At 31.2% G+C, this 19,378-nt stretch overlaps 2 protein-coding genes across 3 annotated transcripts in view; one reads left to right on the top strand and one right to left on the bottom strand.

The window, feature by feature from the left end:
• Positions 1–12,431, bottom strand: part of LOC108904859 (disks large homolog 5) — a 38,207-nt gene extending 25,776 nt beyond the window's left edge. The window contains exons 1-4 of the mRNA XM_023457410.1: positions 12,327–12,431; positions 11,390–11,468; positions 8,425–8,537; positions 3,346–3,836 (exon numbers count right to left, since the gene is read on the bottom strand). Coding sequence (XP_023313178.1) covers positions 3,346–3,836; positions 8,425–8,537; positions 11,390–11,426 — 641 coding nt within the window. The 5' untranslated portion in view covers positions 11,427–11,468; positions 12,327–12,431. The remainder of the gene's footprint in view (positions 1–3,345; positions 3,837–8,424; positions 8,538–11,389; positions 11,469–12,326) is intronic.
• A 1,730-nt stretch (positions 12,432–14,161) lies between these two features.
• Positions 14,162–16,264, top strand: LOC108904865 (26S proteasome non-ATPase regulatory subunit 12). Of its 2 annotated transcripts, XM_018707560.2 has the most exons (6): positions 14,162–14,275; positions 14,406–14,791; positions 14,844–15,109; positions 15,165–15,361; positions 15,414–15,607; positions 15,885–16,203. In XM_018707560.2, the coding sequence occupies exons 2-6, from the start codon at positions 14,412–14,414 to the stop codon at positions 16,201–16,203; spliced, it is 1,356 nt and encodes a 451-aa protein (XP_018563076.1). In that variant the 5' UTR covers positions 14,162–14,275; positions 14,406–14,411. The 2 variants fall into 2 exon arrangements, with proteins under 2 accessions (XP_018563076.1, XP_018563077.1); XM_018707561.1 differs by lacking the exon at positions 14,162–14,275 and having other exon boundaries at positions 14,412–14,791; positions 15,885–16,264.
• The last annotated feature ends 3,114 nt before the right edge of the window (positions 16,265–19,378 follow it).

Genomic DNA, 19,378 nt, shown 5'->3' with positions numbered 1-19,378 from the left:
GACCTTTAGAAATTAAAATATCGATTTGAAATTTTCACAATCGAGATTTTTTTGAACCTAGAAAATGATAAAATAACGAGAAAAAAAATTTTAAAAAAAAATCAATTTTTGACGATTTTGGAAATTTTTAAAAAGCTTGCGACAAACATTTTTTTTGAGCTGATTTTTTGAAAGGGCTCTTAAAACATGACAAACTAATATATTTTCACAAGAGACGAAAAAAATATATTCGTTTTTTTTTGGCTACCCTAATATGCATATGTTAATAATTATGTTTTACAAAATGTACATAATAAAAAACAAAAAATAAAAAAATTTTAAATTAAATATTTGTTAATCATTTCAAGTTTGTAATTAAAAATATGGCCTGTATTTATTTATTTGCGAAATTTTCAGTGATTTTAAATTGATTCAAATAAGTTATTTCAAATAACTTATTTGTGAAACATAATGTCGATGACCTCTGACAATGACCTAGTTTAGGTGAACATCTCCTGATGTGATATGACAACAGGACGCTACATAGGTAAAAACACAAACGGCCAACGTTAAATCAAGAAAAAGAGGATGGCCAAATATGTCACCACTTCATTTTAATTTAGTTTTCAGTTTTACTGGAACACAATTTGTGCGATGATGTGTACTATTAGTTTAATTTTATTGTCAAATTTAAAGCGGTATGCAGTGTCAGGGTTCATAGTTCAAAAGTAATAAAGAATTCCCTGACTTTTCCAGGTTTTCCCTGACTCATAAAAAAGAAATCCAGGTCAATTGTAGTTTATTTTTACATACTAATTGGTGTTTATGCATTAAATTTTTTTTCGACTGGACTCCAAAATCTTTTTTATACCCTAACAACCTCTTATAAAGGTTTCAAAACCACNTTTAACAAAATCAGATTTCACTATGGAATTTGAGAAAACAAACTTACAATACATGTTTCTAAAGGTCAAAGGCAGTTTCAGTATAGATATGATATATATTCAAAACTACACCATGTCATTAGATTTCAGATTAAAAAAAATGTTAATACAATTTTCCAAAAACTGACATCTAACTGACACCATTCTTAGTATCCACAATTTTGAAAATTTTTTTAAATATGAGCTTCTTTGTCATTAAATTAATTAAAATTATTTCAATTTAATTTTTTCTTTCTGTAATTGTCTGTATACCTATAAAATGGGACACCCTGTATAAAATGTTTCAAAAATAGTGTAAAACCTTTACGGTTTGTTACAATGTCTAAATGAGACCGTTGATATAAAAAGGATACAAAATATTAAAAAGAACGCTATAAATCGGGATCTTAAAAAATGTTAAATTTAAACAGGGTGATTGACAACTTATCCAAAGAAATTTGGGGATGCGTTATGGAAAATAGAGTCAATACTGTAAAAATTTTTGTAAAATCCTTATAGTGTCCGGGAAAAAAATTATTTAAGTTGTGGTATTTACAATCCTTACATTGCTGGACTACTGTAGTCTCTAGCGTCATTCGTGTTGTGTGCTGTACGCTCTTTCTCCATGTGGACCCAGGTGATTCCAAATACTGAAATCTGATTTTAGTAATAATGTTTTTGCAATAGTGTTTACATTAGTTTTTCAAGTGTCAAAAATGACTTGGAATTGATGGAGATCATTTTAATTTATGGTGAATCAAGACAACATTTGTGTTATGGTGAACCAAATGTTGTCTACATTTGTGTTACTACGTAGAAAGTAAGAGTAAAAGTACTTGTTTCTATTCTTGGGAAAGAAATTTTTTCAATATTTTGTCCGTTCATGCTTTGCCTTGCGCAAGGTCAGATTTTACAGTGGACCAGTTTCCATTGCCGTGCAGAAGTGTATTTTTAAATCATTTTCAAACTGCCCTTTTCAATTTTTTTTACAATATTGTATTTGTACGAATCCCCTGTATATTCAAAAACTTTTTTTGGATAAGTTCTGAATCACCTTGTAACGTCAAACAGAAATACAAAAATAATCCACAAAAAGTAAATTATTTTATAAGACTAAAATATATTTTTNTTCAATTTAATTTTTTCTTTCTGTAATTGTCTGTATACCTATAAATTGGACACCTTGTATAAAATGTTTCAAAAATAGTGTAAAACCTTTACGGTTTGTTACAATGTCTAAATGAGACCGTCGATATAAAAAGGATACAAAATATTAAAAAGAACGTTATAAATCAGACCTCAAAAAATGTTAAATTTAAACATGACATACAGGGTGATTCACAACTTATACAAAAAAATTTGGGGATGTGTTATGGAAGTTAGAGTCAATACTGTAAAAAATTTTTTTGTAAAATCCTGTTTCCGCGAAAAAAATTATTGAAGTTGTGGTATTTACAACCCTTTCATTGCTGGACTACTGTAATCTATATGGTCATTCGCGTTGTACGCTGTAAGCAATGCGCTCTTTCTCCACGTAGACCCAGGTGATTCCGAATACTGAAATATGATTTTAGTACAGTACAATCTCACTAATCTAAGTTCAGAATAATGGAAAATGTATATGTAAACAGTATTAAATTAAAAACGTTACTTTTAATTGTTTATTAACAAAGAGATTGGTACATAGATACATACATATTACAGTTGTGTACGCATATATATGTATATTGTAATGTTTTTATGTTTCTGTAAAATAATCTTTCAACTAAACTATAACTGTATAAACTGTATTCTTCAAGAATAGTAAAAAACGCGGAAAAAATAACGCCGGATTACTGGACGTGCCGGTGTAGTGAAGTGCCGGATTATAGAGATTCTACTGTAATAACATATTTGCGATAGTGTTCACATTAGTTTTTCAAGTGTCAAAAATGACTTAAGTGTATAGTAACTCGGAGTTGTTGGAGATCGTCTTAATTTATGGTGAAGCAAGACAACATTTTGTGTTGTGGTGAAACAAATATTGTCTACATTTGTGTTACTTCATAGAAATAGTAGTTGAAATGATATATAAAATAGGTGTTATAAAATTTTACATATTTCTATTCTTGGGAAAGAAATTTTTTTAATTTTTTGTCTGTTCATGCTGCATACTTTGCCTTACGCAAGGTCAAGTTTTACAGTGGACCAGTTCCCAGTGCCGTGCAGAAGTGTATTTTTAAATTATTTTCAAACTGCCCTTTTCGATTTTTTTTTACAATATTGTATTTGTACGAGTCCCCTGTATATTAAAAAATTTTTTTTGGATAAGTTCTGAATCACCTTGTAACGTCGAACAGAAATAAAAAAAATAATCCACCAAAAAGTAAATTGATTTATAAGACAAAAATAATATATTTTTTTAGAGAAAATTATTAGAAATAACCTAAAATCTGTCACCTACCTTTCGCTCATAATCAAGGTGTATTCCGCCATGGTGGCGTTCCTCTCGTCCGTCAGCCTCTTAATGTCCTTATTCGCCTTGATCGTGACATTGACCGCCTCCTCGTACTGCTGCTGCAACTTCTGGTGCGCCTCCCTGTACTTCGCGTAATCCTTGCAGAGTTTCACCAGTTGCTGCTTCAGACCCGCACAGTCTCTCTGGGCGGCCTCCCTTTCCTGCCCCAGCACGCCGCACTGCTTCGCCAGTCGGGCGTTTTCATCTTGCGCTACTTCTAGTTTCGACAGGGCTTGCGTGTGGGACATGAAGAGGGCGTCGGAGGCGTTGCCGTTGTGTTCCGCCAGTTCTTTGCACAGACGCTGGTTCTCCGACTGGAGCTGTTTGTTCTCGTTCAACAGCTCCGAGTATTTGGTGCGCAAAGAGGCGGAATCCTGGGAGGAGACTTCCAGCTGGTTCATGACTGCTCTGTGCTGTTCTCGGTAATAGTCCAAATCCTGAGGAAATATGCGTTAATTCCTTAAACTTCGTCTACAACAAACTACTAGATCTCACTTATTTGAAATCGAAACTTTTTATATTCTAACAGGAACTAATTATTTATCAGAAAGCAATTATTGTTCTGATATAAGTTGATTTGATTTTAGTCATAGGTGTGCAGCACTAAATTTAAAAAAGGGGTGCACTTTTTAAAAAATATATTTGCAATTTATAAGTATTCTAATTTAGTGTCATCAGAAATCTCTCTCTATCAGGTTTGAGTAAAATATGTTTAAAAGCACTCAAAATATGGGTAACCAAACATTTAGTTCTTCAGTTTTGAGTAAGACAGATATTAATTTCCTTTTCTTTTTGTTTTTTATAAAGCCATCTAATTCGAGCAAATTTTCTTCTTAACAATTTCACTTTCATTTTTTAAATAATTATGTATAGTTGTTACAATGTCAATTGGAACCTGTAAATCTTAAAGCACAGGATCGTATGCACTTCTCCTGAAATTTCTTCCTATGGTTTGACCATGATGCGTCTCGTAATTTATACTCGAATAGCAATTTGGCGAGTCCGGTATTGGTAAACTAGTCCTCCTGATGTAGAATTGATGGCGGTGCGCTGGTCATCAAAGCAAATCTGTATTGGTCCACTAGGTCGTAAATAATTCTTTTGTATGGTACACGGGTTCACTTAGCTTTGCCAGTGCAGAGCATTAATAATACGTATTATTATTTATTAGTTGATATAATTATTTATTTATATCGTAACCAGTAAAGGGTAATAGTTATTAAAATAAATGTTATATGTAATTATCTAGTAATTTAGCATGGCTCTCTGGAGACTCTTTGAAGCGGAAGATAGTGAAATAACTCGGAAAAATCCCCAAATAGTGAATCGGTCGAAAGTATCGAAACAAACTCAGTTTAAAAACAAAGATTTACACGTAAAAAGTCAATGTATTATATTAAATATATATGAATGTTTGAAAATTGAAAATAGTGAACAATGTGATAAAAAAGTTAGGAAACGGATTAACGAATTAACTAAGATATCAAAAACGACAATTTATCGCATAATTAAAGGATTGATCCCGGCACAAAGAGAAAACGGGAAAATACAAATTTAAATAAAATTTACGACTTTACCAGACGTAATGTGGTGCACAATTTACAATATGAATAAAGAAAATAAAGTTCCTACTTCAAATATGATTCTAGATAATTTAAGCGATTATCCTGATTATAATTATAATTCTTTAGATATTTTACATGCTTTATTACAATGCAATTTTAAACATAATAAACTTGACAATCGTATGGTAATTATATGGTAATATAGCTAGGAATATAGTATATCTAGACGAGACAGGGCTAAATTTTTCTGGACATCTATGGATTCCGTAGAATTTATGAGTTAAATGTTTTTATGCGGTTCCAATTGATATCGTAATAACTATACTTGATAGGGCAGTTATTTTTGACTACAAATTAACTTTCACTAAATATATGGAAGAAGGCATAGTTGGGGCCTACGAAAATTTGGGATTTATTTTCCTTAATACTCATAATAGTAAAGACTTTATAAATATTAAACATTACAAATATTACTTAATAGTTTTGTTAGACACAAATCGGAGTATGCTTTTGAATTTGGAATCCAAATTATGACTCACTTATCATATTTAGAGGGTAATTATAGAGGTTTTTCAAATCAACAAGCTTCTTATTGGATATATTGGATGTGATTTACCGAGGTAGAGGGTTTTCGCAAGATTTCTTACTGAAACGATTTGAATAGCCTTAATAGAAGAATTCTGTAACATTCTTGGGGTCGGTACTTTCAGTCTAGATTAGATAAATATAACACTCAGTTAAACTTTAATCGTTCATTTCGGTTACTTTCAAGCACTGTCAACTACTGACCAGGAGTTAAAGTGGGCGTGTCCTTAGTTAAATATAATCGGAGCATCTTGCAGAGATTCTCGCCTGATTAACCACATTTAGTACGAAACATATTTTGATGCTTTTGACAAAGCATAGAAAAAAAGGAATGGATTTAAATGAATTGAAAGAGCTATTTGATGATAATGATCAACTACGTGAATAATTTGCGTACATATGAAGTGAAAATATGCATCAATCATTTTGACAGGTGTAGAGAAGAACAATTTTTCAACAGATTTCGGTTTCCCAAAAACACTGTTAGGACAATCTTGCTCCCAGCAATAGAACATATTTTGAACCATGGCGATATATCATGTAGTATGTATTATTACAATATTATATCTTCACCTTTTATATCTTATTTCAATTGTAGGTATCATGAAACTGATGCTATGTATCAGTTTAGATGGGGCAACTCTAAGGGTTGCCAATAATTTCATTAGGAGACGGGTTTCATTCCCAGTAAAATTTGTTCATCTTTTTATCTTGCTATCCAGTTTATAGCTTAAGATCATATATTTAATGCCATCTTTGAATAAATATATCACACAGCAAAAGTAATTAGTAAATCATAGATTTGACAAGAAATGTACGACACATGACATGCATCATAAACATAGACTTTACATTATAAGGTCTATGATCATGACATAACATTTAAAATTTGTGTAGGACTTACGTCTTTCCTACTATCCTAATTCAAACCCATGGCTAAATAAAATAAAAATATTTAATGCATATGTGATTGATTAATTACCATTAAAAATTTGTATCATATGATGTACCAAAAAGAAGAAAATGAAGTGAGTATGTCAGATGAAGTGAGTATGTCGGATGAAGTGCAACCAACATAAAAATTGGAAGTTTATCTAACCTAGTGTTTAAAAATACCGTAAAGTACCTAATATCCTTTAAACTTCAGTTAGTTTACTGGGATTAATTTGTAGACCGATTAGCTAATGGTGTATTTAATCTAGACTAAAAGTACCGGCACATACAAATTTGTTAATAACGGTATTAACTGCATTATGTTCACCTCAGTTATTGGTTACAGAATTCCTATATCCAATTTATAATTTATTTATTGCCCCATATTTTCACACTAATATTATGCAGTCATCTCACTTTAATCAAATGTTAACGATTCTGTTTCGTCAAAATTTTATTTTAATTTTTTTTTTGTATACTAACACCATTTTATTTGTTGTTAATCAGTACTATTTACCGTTTTTGTTTTAATTATTATGACATTGTTTTAACTGTTGATATTCTGAAGTATTTACTTTTCTATTTTCAATTATTTTGGCTACTTTTTTTATGTATATATCTCTGTATTTTATTATTGTATTATCTCGGTGAATTAAAATTAAACAAATAAATAAAATGACAAAGATATAAGGGTAGCTCCAAGAAAAGTGAAACATAGTGTACATTAGTCACTAAACATCATATAGTAATGCAATGTGAAGCTCAATAATTTGCTATTATCATAACTAGACCACTTGTCAAAATAAAAATGTTACGCCATTAACCAAAATTGAATTATCGTCATAAATTTATCAAAAAACATAAATAAAATTAATTTTCTGTAACAAAACCTACAGCTTTTTCAAAATGTGGATTTTTGAAAAGTACTTTGTGTTCCGTCAATAACAAGTTGAATATGAAATATTTTGAAAAGGAAATTTTGACATTAGCAACTCCTGTATATTTTATCATTACATAATAATTGCAGAATAACTTGTGTACTGTGTATAATAATTATTATTATTTATACTTACGATCTTAATTATTTCGCAAATATGCATTAAAATACATTTAATTACAAGTCATTGAAATACAGCAAACTTAAGACGGCTTTAGTCAGTTCAATTTTTAAGTAAAGAACTTTAAGTTAAAGACCTGCTAATTAATTTATAAGCAATTTTACACTTTAATCCAATCTTACGCATTAGGGAAATTGAGAAATGAATATTCACCGGTACTAATCTATTAGAATCGATGAATTAACAGTAAAAGAAAATATAACGTCGCAAGTAAGTAAAAGTATTTCTCAAAAATATATGTTGAACAATAATCTTTTAGCTCTATAGATTTTTTAATAAAAGTGTACATATATGTATACTGAAGAAAAATATATGTCCGGCAAAAGCTTATTTTAAAGCAATTATATGATTCATTCATAACAATGTAAACACTTTTATCTGATACTACAAATTTATCGACTACATTGCTTTTGTATCACTTAAGACAATGGGTAAATAAAAGCCGACAGGTAAATTTATAATAAACGTGCCTACGTATATTACTCATTTTTGTTATTATCAGTAAAGCAATAAAAGGTAAATGTAAAGAATTAAAGAATAACTCATAGATAGACCCCGAGTTTATGTAATTGTGTGCTGAACACAAACAGGAATAAAACAACACAATTTTCAGGAACTGATTCTGATAAAGCTATTCCTTTTTTAGGCAGAAATCGTAGCTTGCGCTGAAGGATGGTACAATTTTATCCCCACGGCAAAACAACTGCTCAACATACGTAAAAAAACAGAACATCCTGTACAAGATTAGAGGCAAATAAACTGTACTGCACTGCCAAAATAAAACCATGCACTGTCTTTGTTGTAATTAATTTTTGTGTACTTACACTGAGTGCATGATCACACCTTCTTCTCGATGTACTTAATTCGTTATTAGTTTTCTCAAACTGCTGTTTAAGTGCATCATACTCTCTTGTCGGGTAAGTTCTTGAGAGCGTACCTACAAAAAAAAGTCCCACTATAGCTTAATATTCTATACAGAGGGGCCCTGAATAGATTTTTGAACTTTAACAACACATAATTCAACAAAATAGTAAAAAAAAGTCTTATCAATGTAATGTAGACAGACAAACCAATTATCATTTTCTGTACACAAAAGATTAAATCTAAAAATGATTGTGATAAGATTGTAAAGTGGAAAAATCAGTATCAGTAAGGGGTAATTTGCATAAGGGTAGAAATCCATTTTTACTATAACATTTATTTCCACAATCTAAGTTTTCTTAGAAGAATTGAAGAAAATTGTAATTTTTACATGCCTTGAAAAAGTGTAGTTTTTTGCATTTATTTTTAACATGACCGACTTATTAGAATGTCTAGATTATTTTGATAAAGCCTGAATAGAGAACTTTCATAATGAAATAATTTCGAAGGAAATTTGCAATAAAAAAATTAAAATAGGGGTGGCAGATCTTGAGATCTCTGAAATTATTGCACATACGTTTGCAAAGTATTTATTTTATTTTTTACAAAATTATTTTCTCTTCATAGTGATATCTATTTAAAGTTTAATTTGATATTAACATTCTATTTTTCAAACTTCATAATGCTAACTTTAAGAAAAATTAAGAATTAATTAATTCAGATTATGAAAAAAAAATTTAGCAAATATATGTACCACCCTTTTAGAGATCTCAGGACCTTATTTTTATTCTATACAATCTAGCAAATTAACATAAACGTTGATTTTTTATTTTTCCATAACAAAGCGAATGAAAAAAAAGTAGCTTAAAAGGCTTGTTAGAAAATAATTTAAATACTTTAAAATTTATCCTCAACAAAATCAATATATTCATATATTGTTCAATATACTTCATAGCTCAGTATTTAAATAAATAAGTCGGCTTTACTTTAAAAACAATTAGTAATGTTTTTATTCAAACAATAGTCATGGTCATTTCATTTGTAATATTAATAAACAGAGGTCATCTCAAAGAAAAACCACATTAGTTACCATTAACATTAAAAAACTGAAATCCTTTAAGGATTTTATTGTATTTTATGTTATTTAACAAAATGTATTTCCTCCTATAAATTAAAAAAAATAATATTTATAATACAGGGTGTCCCGAAATTAATGCAACAAAATTTGGTCATAGATTCTTAAGACAAATTTAGGGGACCCTTATTTTTTCTTTTTGCCAACTGGCCCCCTCTTTCGGTGTTACAGCCCCCTGAAGTCTGCCCCTAAGAAGTCTTTTTTATATCTCAAAACCATGTTGTACGAGAATCACTAAATTTGGTACACAGGGGTTTTATGACATGTGGAATCTCACAGTGCTACGCTTTTTGGCGAGAAACCCCCTTAAGACACTTTTTCGTGGGCCCCCTTGTCTTTGGAACCAGAAAAATTTGGTCGCAAATTTGATTTTTTTTTAAATTATTAGTTAGCTAGAAAGCCATTGAATTTAGAAACTTTTTTGTCTCTTGATATTTGTTTCGTAAAACGCAATGTTTTTGAGGAAAATGGCGAATCACGATATGCATTCGATCACATTTTGACATTTTTCTCGAAAACATTGCGTTTTACGAAAAAAGTATAAAGAGACAAAAAGTTTCTAAATTTAATGGCTTTCTATGGACTGATAATTTTTAAGAAATTTAAATATGCGACCAAATTTTTTTGGCTCCAAAAACAAAGGGGCCCACGAAAAATTGTCTTAAGGGGGTTTCCCACCAAAAAACGTAGCACCATCAGATTCCACGTCATAAAACCCCTGTGTACCAAATTTAGTGATTTTCGTACAACAGGGTTCTGAGATATTAAAAAAAGATTATTCTTAGGGGTGGACTTCAGGGGGCTTTAACTCCGAAAGACTTGGCAAAAATAAAAAATACGAGTCCCTTAAATTTGTCTTAAGAGTTTGTGACCAAATTTTGTTGCATGAATTTCGGGACACCCTGTACAATAAGTTGGCTGAAAAAATCAACAGCAACTTGCAAATTAATTATGTGAACATTGACCGCTGTACCAAATTCTAAATTCACATTGTTTAAAAAATTGTAATACAGTAATGGAACAACATTTGGGACACCACTAACTGTAGGCTTAATGGTCTACCTCATAATTAACCTCAATATTTTTGTTTTACATTAGACAGCTGTCATGTTATTAATGTAAAAAGGAAAAAACATGGTTCACTTTAATTTTGTATCGCGGGAAGTAATTATAATTAGCTTGTAAAGCAAAAAAGAAAATTGAATTTAGCAACCATTAATAACAATATTCAATAATAGGAATATTAAACTATTAATACTTTTTTTTAGGATAATACTACGTTTTGCATGACAAAGAAATGTTAGAACTGGAAATATAGTAAAGAATTTTGTGACAAAAATATTTTTGAATTAATAACAGTAAAAACTTGAGGATTCCATTTATTTTTACTTCCAATCTAAGAATACTCTATTTTAACTTAGAAAACTCCATGAAAAATATCTCCACTTCAATTTCTTAATATTTTTATGAATATAAATAACGGTTCAGCTTTACTGGTGCTGTAGAAGAACATATTGTTAATAAGAGAATCACACAAAAACTGTTACATCTAAGATTTTTCGATTTAAAACCCAATTCTTTAAAGAAATGTTCTAGCTTAACTCTAATATTAGAATAATCTATGTAATATAAGGCATGATGAAATAGACTAGACATTCACTTTTTAAATCGGCTCAGTTTACCAGTTTTTATTTCTTGCCACAAAATAAATTTATAAAGCATAACAAATTGCCATTGAACAGCTTATACGGATTAAGTAGGTGCACTCTAACCGAAAAAAATTAATTACTTACCATTACTTCCACCTCCTGTATCATTGTTAGAGGCCATATCTCACTTATTGCTAGAGATATGATCAACTACCTTTTCCACCTGAAAGAAATGGATAACAATTTACCAAAACAACGTTCAGGCTGTGTAAAAATTGTACACATCAGCAATGTTTTGAGACAAAGTATGTAGAACATAACGTCTACAGTAAGTTGGGGGGAAAAAACAGATCAGAATTAAATAAACAACATTGTTTAATAATCAAACAAAGCAATAACTCATGGGATTTTTTCTTGCAAATGTTTGAAAATAAATTTCAAAAATACAATGCATTAATTGCAGCACAACAGCTGTTTCAAGTTATTTATAAACATATTATCAATAAATGAAAGAAACACAGGAAAAGGGTTATTTTCAAAAAGTGCTAAAAATCCAATATTTCTTAATTTCCCTAATTATTAATCTATCACAAGATTTTTAAATAAAGCTTTTTTAAAGAGAAAGTATGTATTTTTTCTTCAAATTAGTCACATATGAATTAATTTAACGACTCAAATCTGATTGCAGAATTTACATAACTTGTGAAACAGAGTTTATAGAGCACCAAAGAATATTGCAAAACAGAAAAAACAACACTATTTACCTATTTCCTATTTGTGGTGGAGACTACCTAATTTTTATTTTTAGATTTTACTGTAAACCTTAAAAGTTTCCCAAAAGAAGTATAATTTGTACACGAACAAGAGAATGCTCATAGAGTAGTCCACTTGTTTCGTTTAATTAAGTAGTGTCTTGTAATTTGATTATTTTACCATCCTCGTCATCTTTTATATTATGATCTGGATGATTCCGACTACTAGTTTTTTTTCCATTAAAGGAGACAGATTATAATTAGATTTTACGTAAAGTACTAAACATATTTGCTTTAAATAAATATTTACTTAGGTAAATTGTGCTCACCTTGTAAATTTCGTCAATAAACATCATAAAACCACCATATTTTCTTCGTTTTAATAAACTTTCAACACCATTGCACTTCCAGAACCAGTGAACGTAAATATTTTCCTTTCTTGTTCTTTCTTACAAAAGTACAAACTTACGTTACGAACACAAACTTAAGCACTGCCAACCTAAACAAAAAGAACTTTGTTCTTAAAACTGGTTAGGCTAGGGTAACGTCGAGTAAATGTGTACACGAATGGAGTTTAAAAACAAAAAAAACTTCAGAGTAAAAAAAGAAAACAGTACAAAGTTGTTACAAAATAAAATTTACAGAAATATTTTTAAGACGATCTACATCTTTTCCTATTTTATTTTTTATGTAAAATTAAGGATTGGAAATTTTTCTCTAAACTAAATAAATGACATCAATTATCGAAACTTCATTAATCTTTTTTTAGAAAATTAAGACTAAAATTGGAAAAAGCTAGTGTGGAAGCTAATAATAGAATATATCATGTATTTATGAAGAAAGCGAAAGTACCAGCCTTAGCAATAAGACAACTAAAGTGAAAAAATTAATATGATAACTCCTTAGAGCATATACTACTGGAGGCAGCGTCTCAGTGGCAGAGAGTGTAGCGGAGGTTTAGAGAGAGACGTATAGGAGGGTATATGCTATCTCTCTCTGGCAGCACGCAATTGCATGTTGCTAGAGAGAGAGATAGCAAATACCCCCTATATCTCTCTCTCTCTAAACCTCCGCTACACTCTCGGACGCTGCCTCCAGTAGTATCAGAGATAGGTTTTCTCTGGTAGTATGTATATGCTCTAATGGCTTGTTGACACGGGGACGGTCAACTAAATTTTAAGTCACTTGAACCTATTTGAACAGCGCATATGTGGTAAGTAACAAGTTATGGAGCAAGTAAAAATTTAGTATACTGGAATAGAATTTATTCTATTTTTTCGTGCAAGTTGACGACTTGCACCGAACTTTTCCCTCCTGCTGATCCACTTTCGCTTCCCAAAGTCGTTTAGGTCTATTTTTCTCTTCATATATTTCTTCATTTATTTCTTCTAATATAATATTTAGGATATCTCGTAGTATGCCATTAAATTCTTCTACAAACTGCTGCCTCACGTTCATCTCGACAGGTTTGCAAATATTTATAAACTGCACTAGAACTTACCAACAACTAAACTTAGACCTTACCAGTGCGAACAGCACTTGCAGAAAAAGCAGTAACTTAAAATTTAGTTACCACTTACTTACTGTCCCCGTGTAAACAAGCCTTAAGGGTAACCCATTTAATAAGTGTGATGTTATAAAAATTAATATTTATTTCCGTTTATTGTAAATGTACTTCGTTTATAAAAGATATAATTTTATATGCACAAGCAACATATATAATTATATGAAATATTTCCCATTTAGTGAAAAAAAATGTGGCTTAATAATCTTTGGTTATTTTGTTCTGTTGTAAAGAAGATGAGGTGCGTTTTGTTGGATCAATCCCAGATTTATTGGATTCTTTAGAATGACATTTATCAATAAAACGATTCGAATCAAATCTGACATTAAACAGATGCCGAATCTCAACGGGCCAATGCCTATACCATGGAGACTAGATGTATAGTCTCCATGGCCTATACCACCAGCTACCTAAGTAACCTCACAAATTTGATCTCCCCCCCACTTAATTCTAATAATTCCGTCTCAAACCACACTGAAACCACAGAAGCAAAAGTTGCAACCGGATTCAGAATATCTTTGCAATAAAACGCCCATTCTGCATAATTCAATTCCGGAATCAATTCAACAAAACGCACCTATGAAGTAGAAGTAGAAGAGGCGAGAGCGAGACAAGAGATAAATTTTCAAACGTCAAATTTGTTGATGACTAGTGATTTAACTGATTTATGTTTAACCGGATTTGATAGTGCTATTGTGTAGCGATAAATTAAAGGTAAGTTTAGTAAGTACAAAACGTGAATATCTAAAGTACTGCAGTTAGTTTGTAAGCAATAATTATTTTTTTTAAGAGGATATTAGTGTTTTAAGGTTAGAGTGACTTGACATTAATTTTCATTTTTTAGCTGAAAATGGAGTCAATCGCCACAGATTCCGGAAAAATAGTAAAAATGGAAGTGGACTATAGTTCCACCTGTGATGAAAAGATCCCAGAATGCCAGAAACTCGTGAAAGCTGGAAAACTACATGATGCTCTCGACCAGCTATTGGCACTGGAAAAGCAGACTAGAACTGGAGCTGACATGATATCAACCGGAAGAGTATTGGTTGCCATTTGTCAAATATGTAAAGATGCCAAAAATTGGGCTGCTTTAAACGAACACATTGTCCTATTAACTAAACGACGATCACAACTTAAACAAGCGGTTGTTAAAATGGTTCAAGAATGCTGTTCCTATGTAGACGAAACACCTGACAAAGAAACTAAAATAAAGTTAATCGATACACTTAGGTATGTACGTATAAATTAGTCGACATATTTTTAAAAATATTTTGTAATTTAGGCAAGTGACGGAAGGCAAAATTTACGTGGAAGTAGAGAGAGCTCGCTTAACTCACAAACTAGCAAAGATACGGGAAGAAGAGGGTAATATTCAAGAAGCGGCAAATATTATTCAAGAACTTCAAGTTGAAACTTATGGTTCCATGGAAAAACGTGAAAAAGTTGAATTGATACTTGAACAAATGAGATTGTGTCTAGCGAAACAGGACTATATTAGAACGCAGATCATCTCAAAAAAGATAAACACAAAGTTCTTTGAAGATGATGGTAAATTTTCCAAAAATATTTGTAAGCCCATAATTATTTGGATTTTTTCTGTTAGGTACGCAAGACTTGAAATTGAAGTATTACCGTTTGATGATGGAGGTTGATCAACATGAAGGTTCGTATTTGGCAACGTGTAAACATTATAGGGCCGTTCTCAATACTCCCAGCGTTATGGCGGTACCAGAAGAAAGGCAAGCTGCTGCCCAGGCTGTTGTTCTGTACCTCATTTTGGCTCCTCACGATAACGAACAGGTATGCATTAATTATTTTAAAATGTGTAATTTTAACCTAGTGTTATTTTTAGGTTGACTTAACTCATCGAGTATTGACCGATAAAATTTTGGAGGAAATACCACTTTACAAACAGCTTCTGAAGTTGTTCACAACTCCGGAGTTGATAAAGTGGTCAGGACTGTGCGAGTTATACGAAAAAGAATTGAAGGGCACGCCCGTGTTCTCTGGCAACGATCAGGCTGCAAAAAGATGGACAGATTTGAAGTAAGTAAGGATTTTTATCGGACTTTATTAGGTTATTAAACTATTTCTAATCAATTATAAAAATTTTACATAATTGTCCTTATTCTCACATTTTTCAGTTATGTGTTCTTCGTTAAAATCCAAATTCAACAGCAAAATAATTTCACTCATTAATATCTTTGAAATTTTTTTGAATTTATTTAAATTTGCTTAATACCTCTAAAATAAACTAAAAATACAAATGCTAATAATAAAGCATTAATTTTTTTAAAAAACATTAAAATGTCACCTTTTTCAGGAGCAGGGTGGTGGAACACAACATCCGCGTGATGGCCAAATACTACACGCGCATCCGGATATCTCGCATTGCAGAACTCCTGGACCTCTCTCCGGCCGAAACGGAGGAGTTCCTATCTCAGATGGTTGTGAGCAAGACGGTGCAGGCGAAAACTGATCGCCCTGCCGGAGTTGTTCATTTCCAGCAAAGCAAAGATCCCAGCGACGTTCTCAACGATTGGGCCCACGATCTGTCCCAACTCATGCAGTTGGTCAATAAAACTACCCACCTGATTAACAAGGAAGAATGCGTTCACAAGCACCTCCAAGCTACTGCTTAATGACATTTTTTGTACTACTTTACTTTGTATTGAAAACTTTAAATATAGTTTTAATTGATAAGAAATTGTTTTATTAAGCGATATAAAGGGTTAACATTATATGAGCTGTACTGAGTGTCGAATAAGGAAGGATGAAAGGAAATAGCCGGCTTTCGGAAATGGTTCATTTAGTATTGAGAAAAAAAAAATCTCTAAAAGTGGCAAAAAGAAATAGCTGGCAATGAGTTTACCATAAAATGACGAAAGAAATAATAAATAAAATAAAAGGGCAAGAGAAGAGGGGAGCAAACCAGTGGCGTATTTAGCCGGGGAGCACGCGCAAAATTATATATGTAGTTTTTCTTGTAAACAAAATGTTAAGGAGCAAAAATTTGAAAAAAATTTATTATATACAAAGAAAAAAATTATACATATTTTTTGCAAAAATTTTTTAAAAGAAGCGGGAAATAATTGTTAAACCGCACAAGCCAAAGTAAAAGCAAGTTGAATACTTAAGAAAATATAAACAGGCGAATTAAACCCCAGATTAGTGGGGGAAAGTGAGTACAGTACTTGTGAAATTACAGACAGGCACAGGTTAAACCCTAGATAGGTTGGGAAGAGCGAGTTCAATGCTGTAAAAACACGATTAAAAAATGTTAAAACTGCCAAGTTCATATAAATGTTTAAAGCACCCATTTTATTTTCTATTAAATAGTTATTCATATAACGGTAATTCGACTTCTGTAAAAATCGTGTACAAATCAAAATTAAACTGAAATTTCGGACCTATGATTAAATATCTAGCGATAAAATTGGCCATCCGATACAAAACCCCAACAAGATTAGGCAAGTCAATAGAAATATTTTTTGTCGTTAAATTTAACATCAATCTGCAGACATCATGACTTCAAGGCTAGTCTGTAGATGAATAAGAATAAGGTACAAAATCGAGCAAATTAGGACCTTCGGGTATTTTTTATAAACAATAGTAACAACAATTTATGCACTTTTTTTTAGTTTTTTATAATCAAGTATCTAGCTAAGTAAAGATGCTATGTCAATATTCTTTCTATTATTATTGTGATTATTATAGTACTAGCAACCTGCCACTGCTTTGCACGGGCAAATATAAAATAGCCTATGTTATTCCAAGGAGATGTAGCTTTCGGTAAAATTGGTTGAGTAGTTTTTGAGTTAAATCGTAACAAACAAAAAATCAATCATCTTTCATCTAATGCAACCCTAATATTAATTTTAAAATAATTCGCGATATATCTATATACCTAAAGACGACAAACGAACTCAAAACTAAAAATGCAAAACCTTTAAATTTAAAACAATATAGGTAACTACCAAAAATGTGAAAACAAAACAAATTAAATTAAAGTACCTATGTTCAGGACTATCAATTTTAATTAATAAGTAAGTAGTTAGGTATCTAACTACCTAAAGAAAACAAACACGAAACAAAAATGCGACTATGAAGTTTTAAATGATTCACAATATGAAAAACAAACAAATTATTAACACTCAATGAAATAAAAGTATGTGTGCAAGTATCTATATATATTCCGACTACCTAAAGACAACAAATACAAAACAAAAATGTGACCTTAAAATATCGAACGCAATTATAACTTTCCAACAACACCCCGAAAGAAAACACAGTCGTCAGTCATCACCTCCATGCACTCCAAGTCGGTTTATTAAAGGATTACGCGCGCGTTATCGTTCGGCTTATTAGCTAAACAGTAGGCAAGACGGTGCGGGGGGAGGGTCGGCGATCGCATCAAGCGAAGCGAGCCGCTTGAATTTTATTCTCGCATCGATAATTTTTTTGCAATTACTCCTAAGATATTCATTTAATTCTGTTGAAAATTCTTGTTTAAACTTCTGTTGAATAGATTTAATGTGAGCCATATAACATTCATACCAAATTATAGTGCCATACTCAACATTAGATGGAACATGAACATAATATAATAATTTTATGGAAGAGCAGTACCTAATAAAAAACGTTATTATTGCTGAAAATAAAGATACAGTCTTATTGATATGATTTAAGATTGACAAATTTAAATTAAAATAAATACACAGGTCTTTAACTTTCTAATACCACGTAACCTTTCTCTGAATCAATTGGGAAATCGAATTATATTACTTTGTATTTCTTACAGTACTTTATATGGAATTTATCTCACTAGATTCTAGGATCATTTGCACTTTTTTGACAGTTAATTGCAATAGTAATAGAATAGGTATCATCGATGAAGATGAAACACAGAAATGGCCTTAAATTTGACCCTTTTGTCACACCAGAGATGCTTACATGTAAATGATTATAACATATCGAGACATGTTGGAAGCCTTCAGTATTAAATTATACAAAAAGAAGTAAGAGTTCCATATGAAAACAATCTCTTAGAATTCCCTCAGTGCTCGAAGTAAATTTATCTTTTAATTTACTTTTCCAATGCCTCAATCACAGTTACCCGTTATTGTATTAATAAAAACATTTTCATTGACGTATGTTTCTTCTACCAAATGATGCCTGAGGTAAAATTTGGACATTGCAAAATATTTACATATATACAATTGATTGTAGATTTACGGAAGCCACAATGTTGTAACTTATTCTCCGGAGACTTTCAAATTACCTTTTTTGTTATCATACCAAAATGGAGAAAAATTATTTCTAATATTAACCTCTATAAAATAACCTTACGGTAACGACATATTCCAGAATTATATTATACAGGGTGCCTCATAATTAGTGTCCAATAATTTACCACTTCCTAAGCGCGCTGCGCCCCCCTAAATGGGACCTCAAGAAATTCATTTTTTTTTAAATATTTCCGAAATGGGTTGAAGGAAAATTATGAATTTTGACATCGTGAACGCTCATTAAAAGTCAAAATAGATCATCATAAACGTTATCAAAAATACTCAAGGCGTTTCAATTGGGGGGGGAAGGTCGCCGGCTAAAATTTACTCCAATTAATTTTTTTGAATTTTGTTAATGTATGTAATGAAATGCTTAAGATCCGTTTTTCTCGGAAATGGAGCATTTTATCGAAAGAAATAAAGAGTACCTTTTATGTAGAGGAAATGAGGGTCTATCATATTATATTGGCATCTGAAGTTGAAAATTTCTACAAACAAACAAATTGGGGTAAATTTTAGCCGGCGACCC

This window comes from Anoplophora glabripennis, unplaced genomic scaffold (genome assembly GCF_000390285.2).
Source record: "Anoplophora glabripennis isolate ALB-LARVAE unplaced genomic scaffold, Agla_2.0 scaffold167, whole genome shotgun sequence".
Taxonomy (NCBI): domain Eukaryota; kingdom Metazoa; phylum Arthropoda; class Insecta; order Coleoptera; family Cerambycidae; genus Anoplophora; species Anoplophora glabripennis.
The sequence above is the reverse complement of the archived record's forward strand: the minus strand, read 5'-3'. Positions and strand labels throughout refer to the sequence as shown.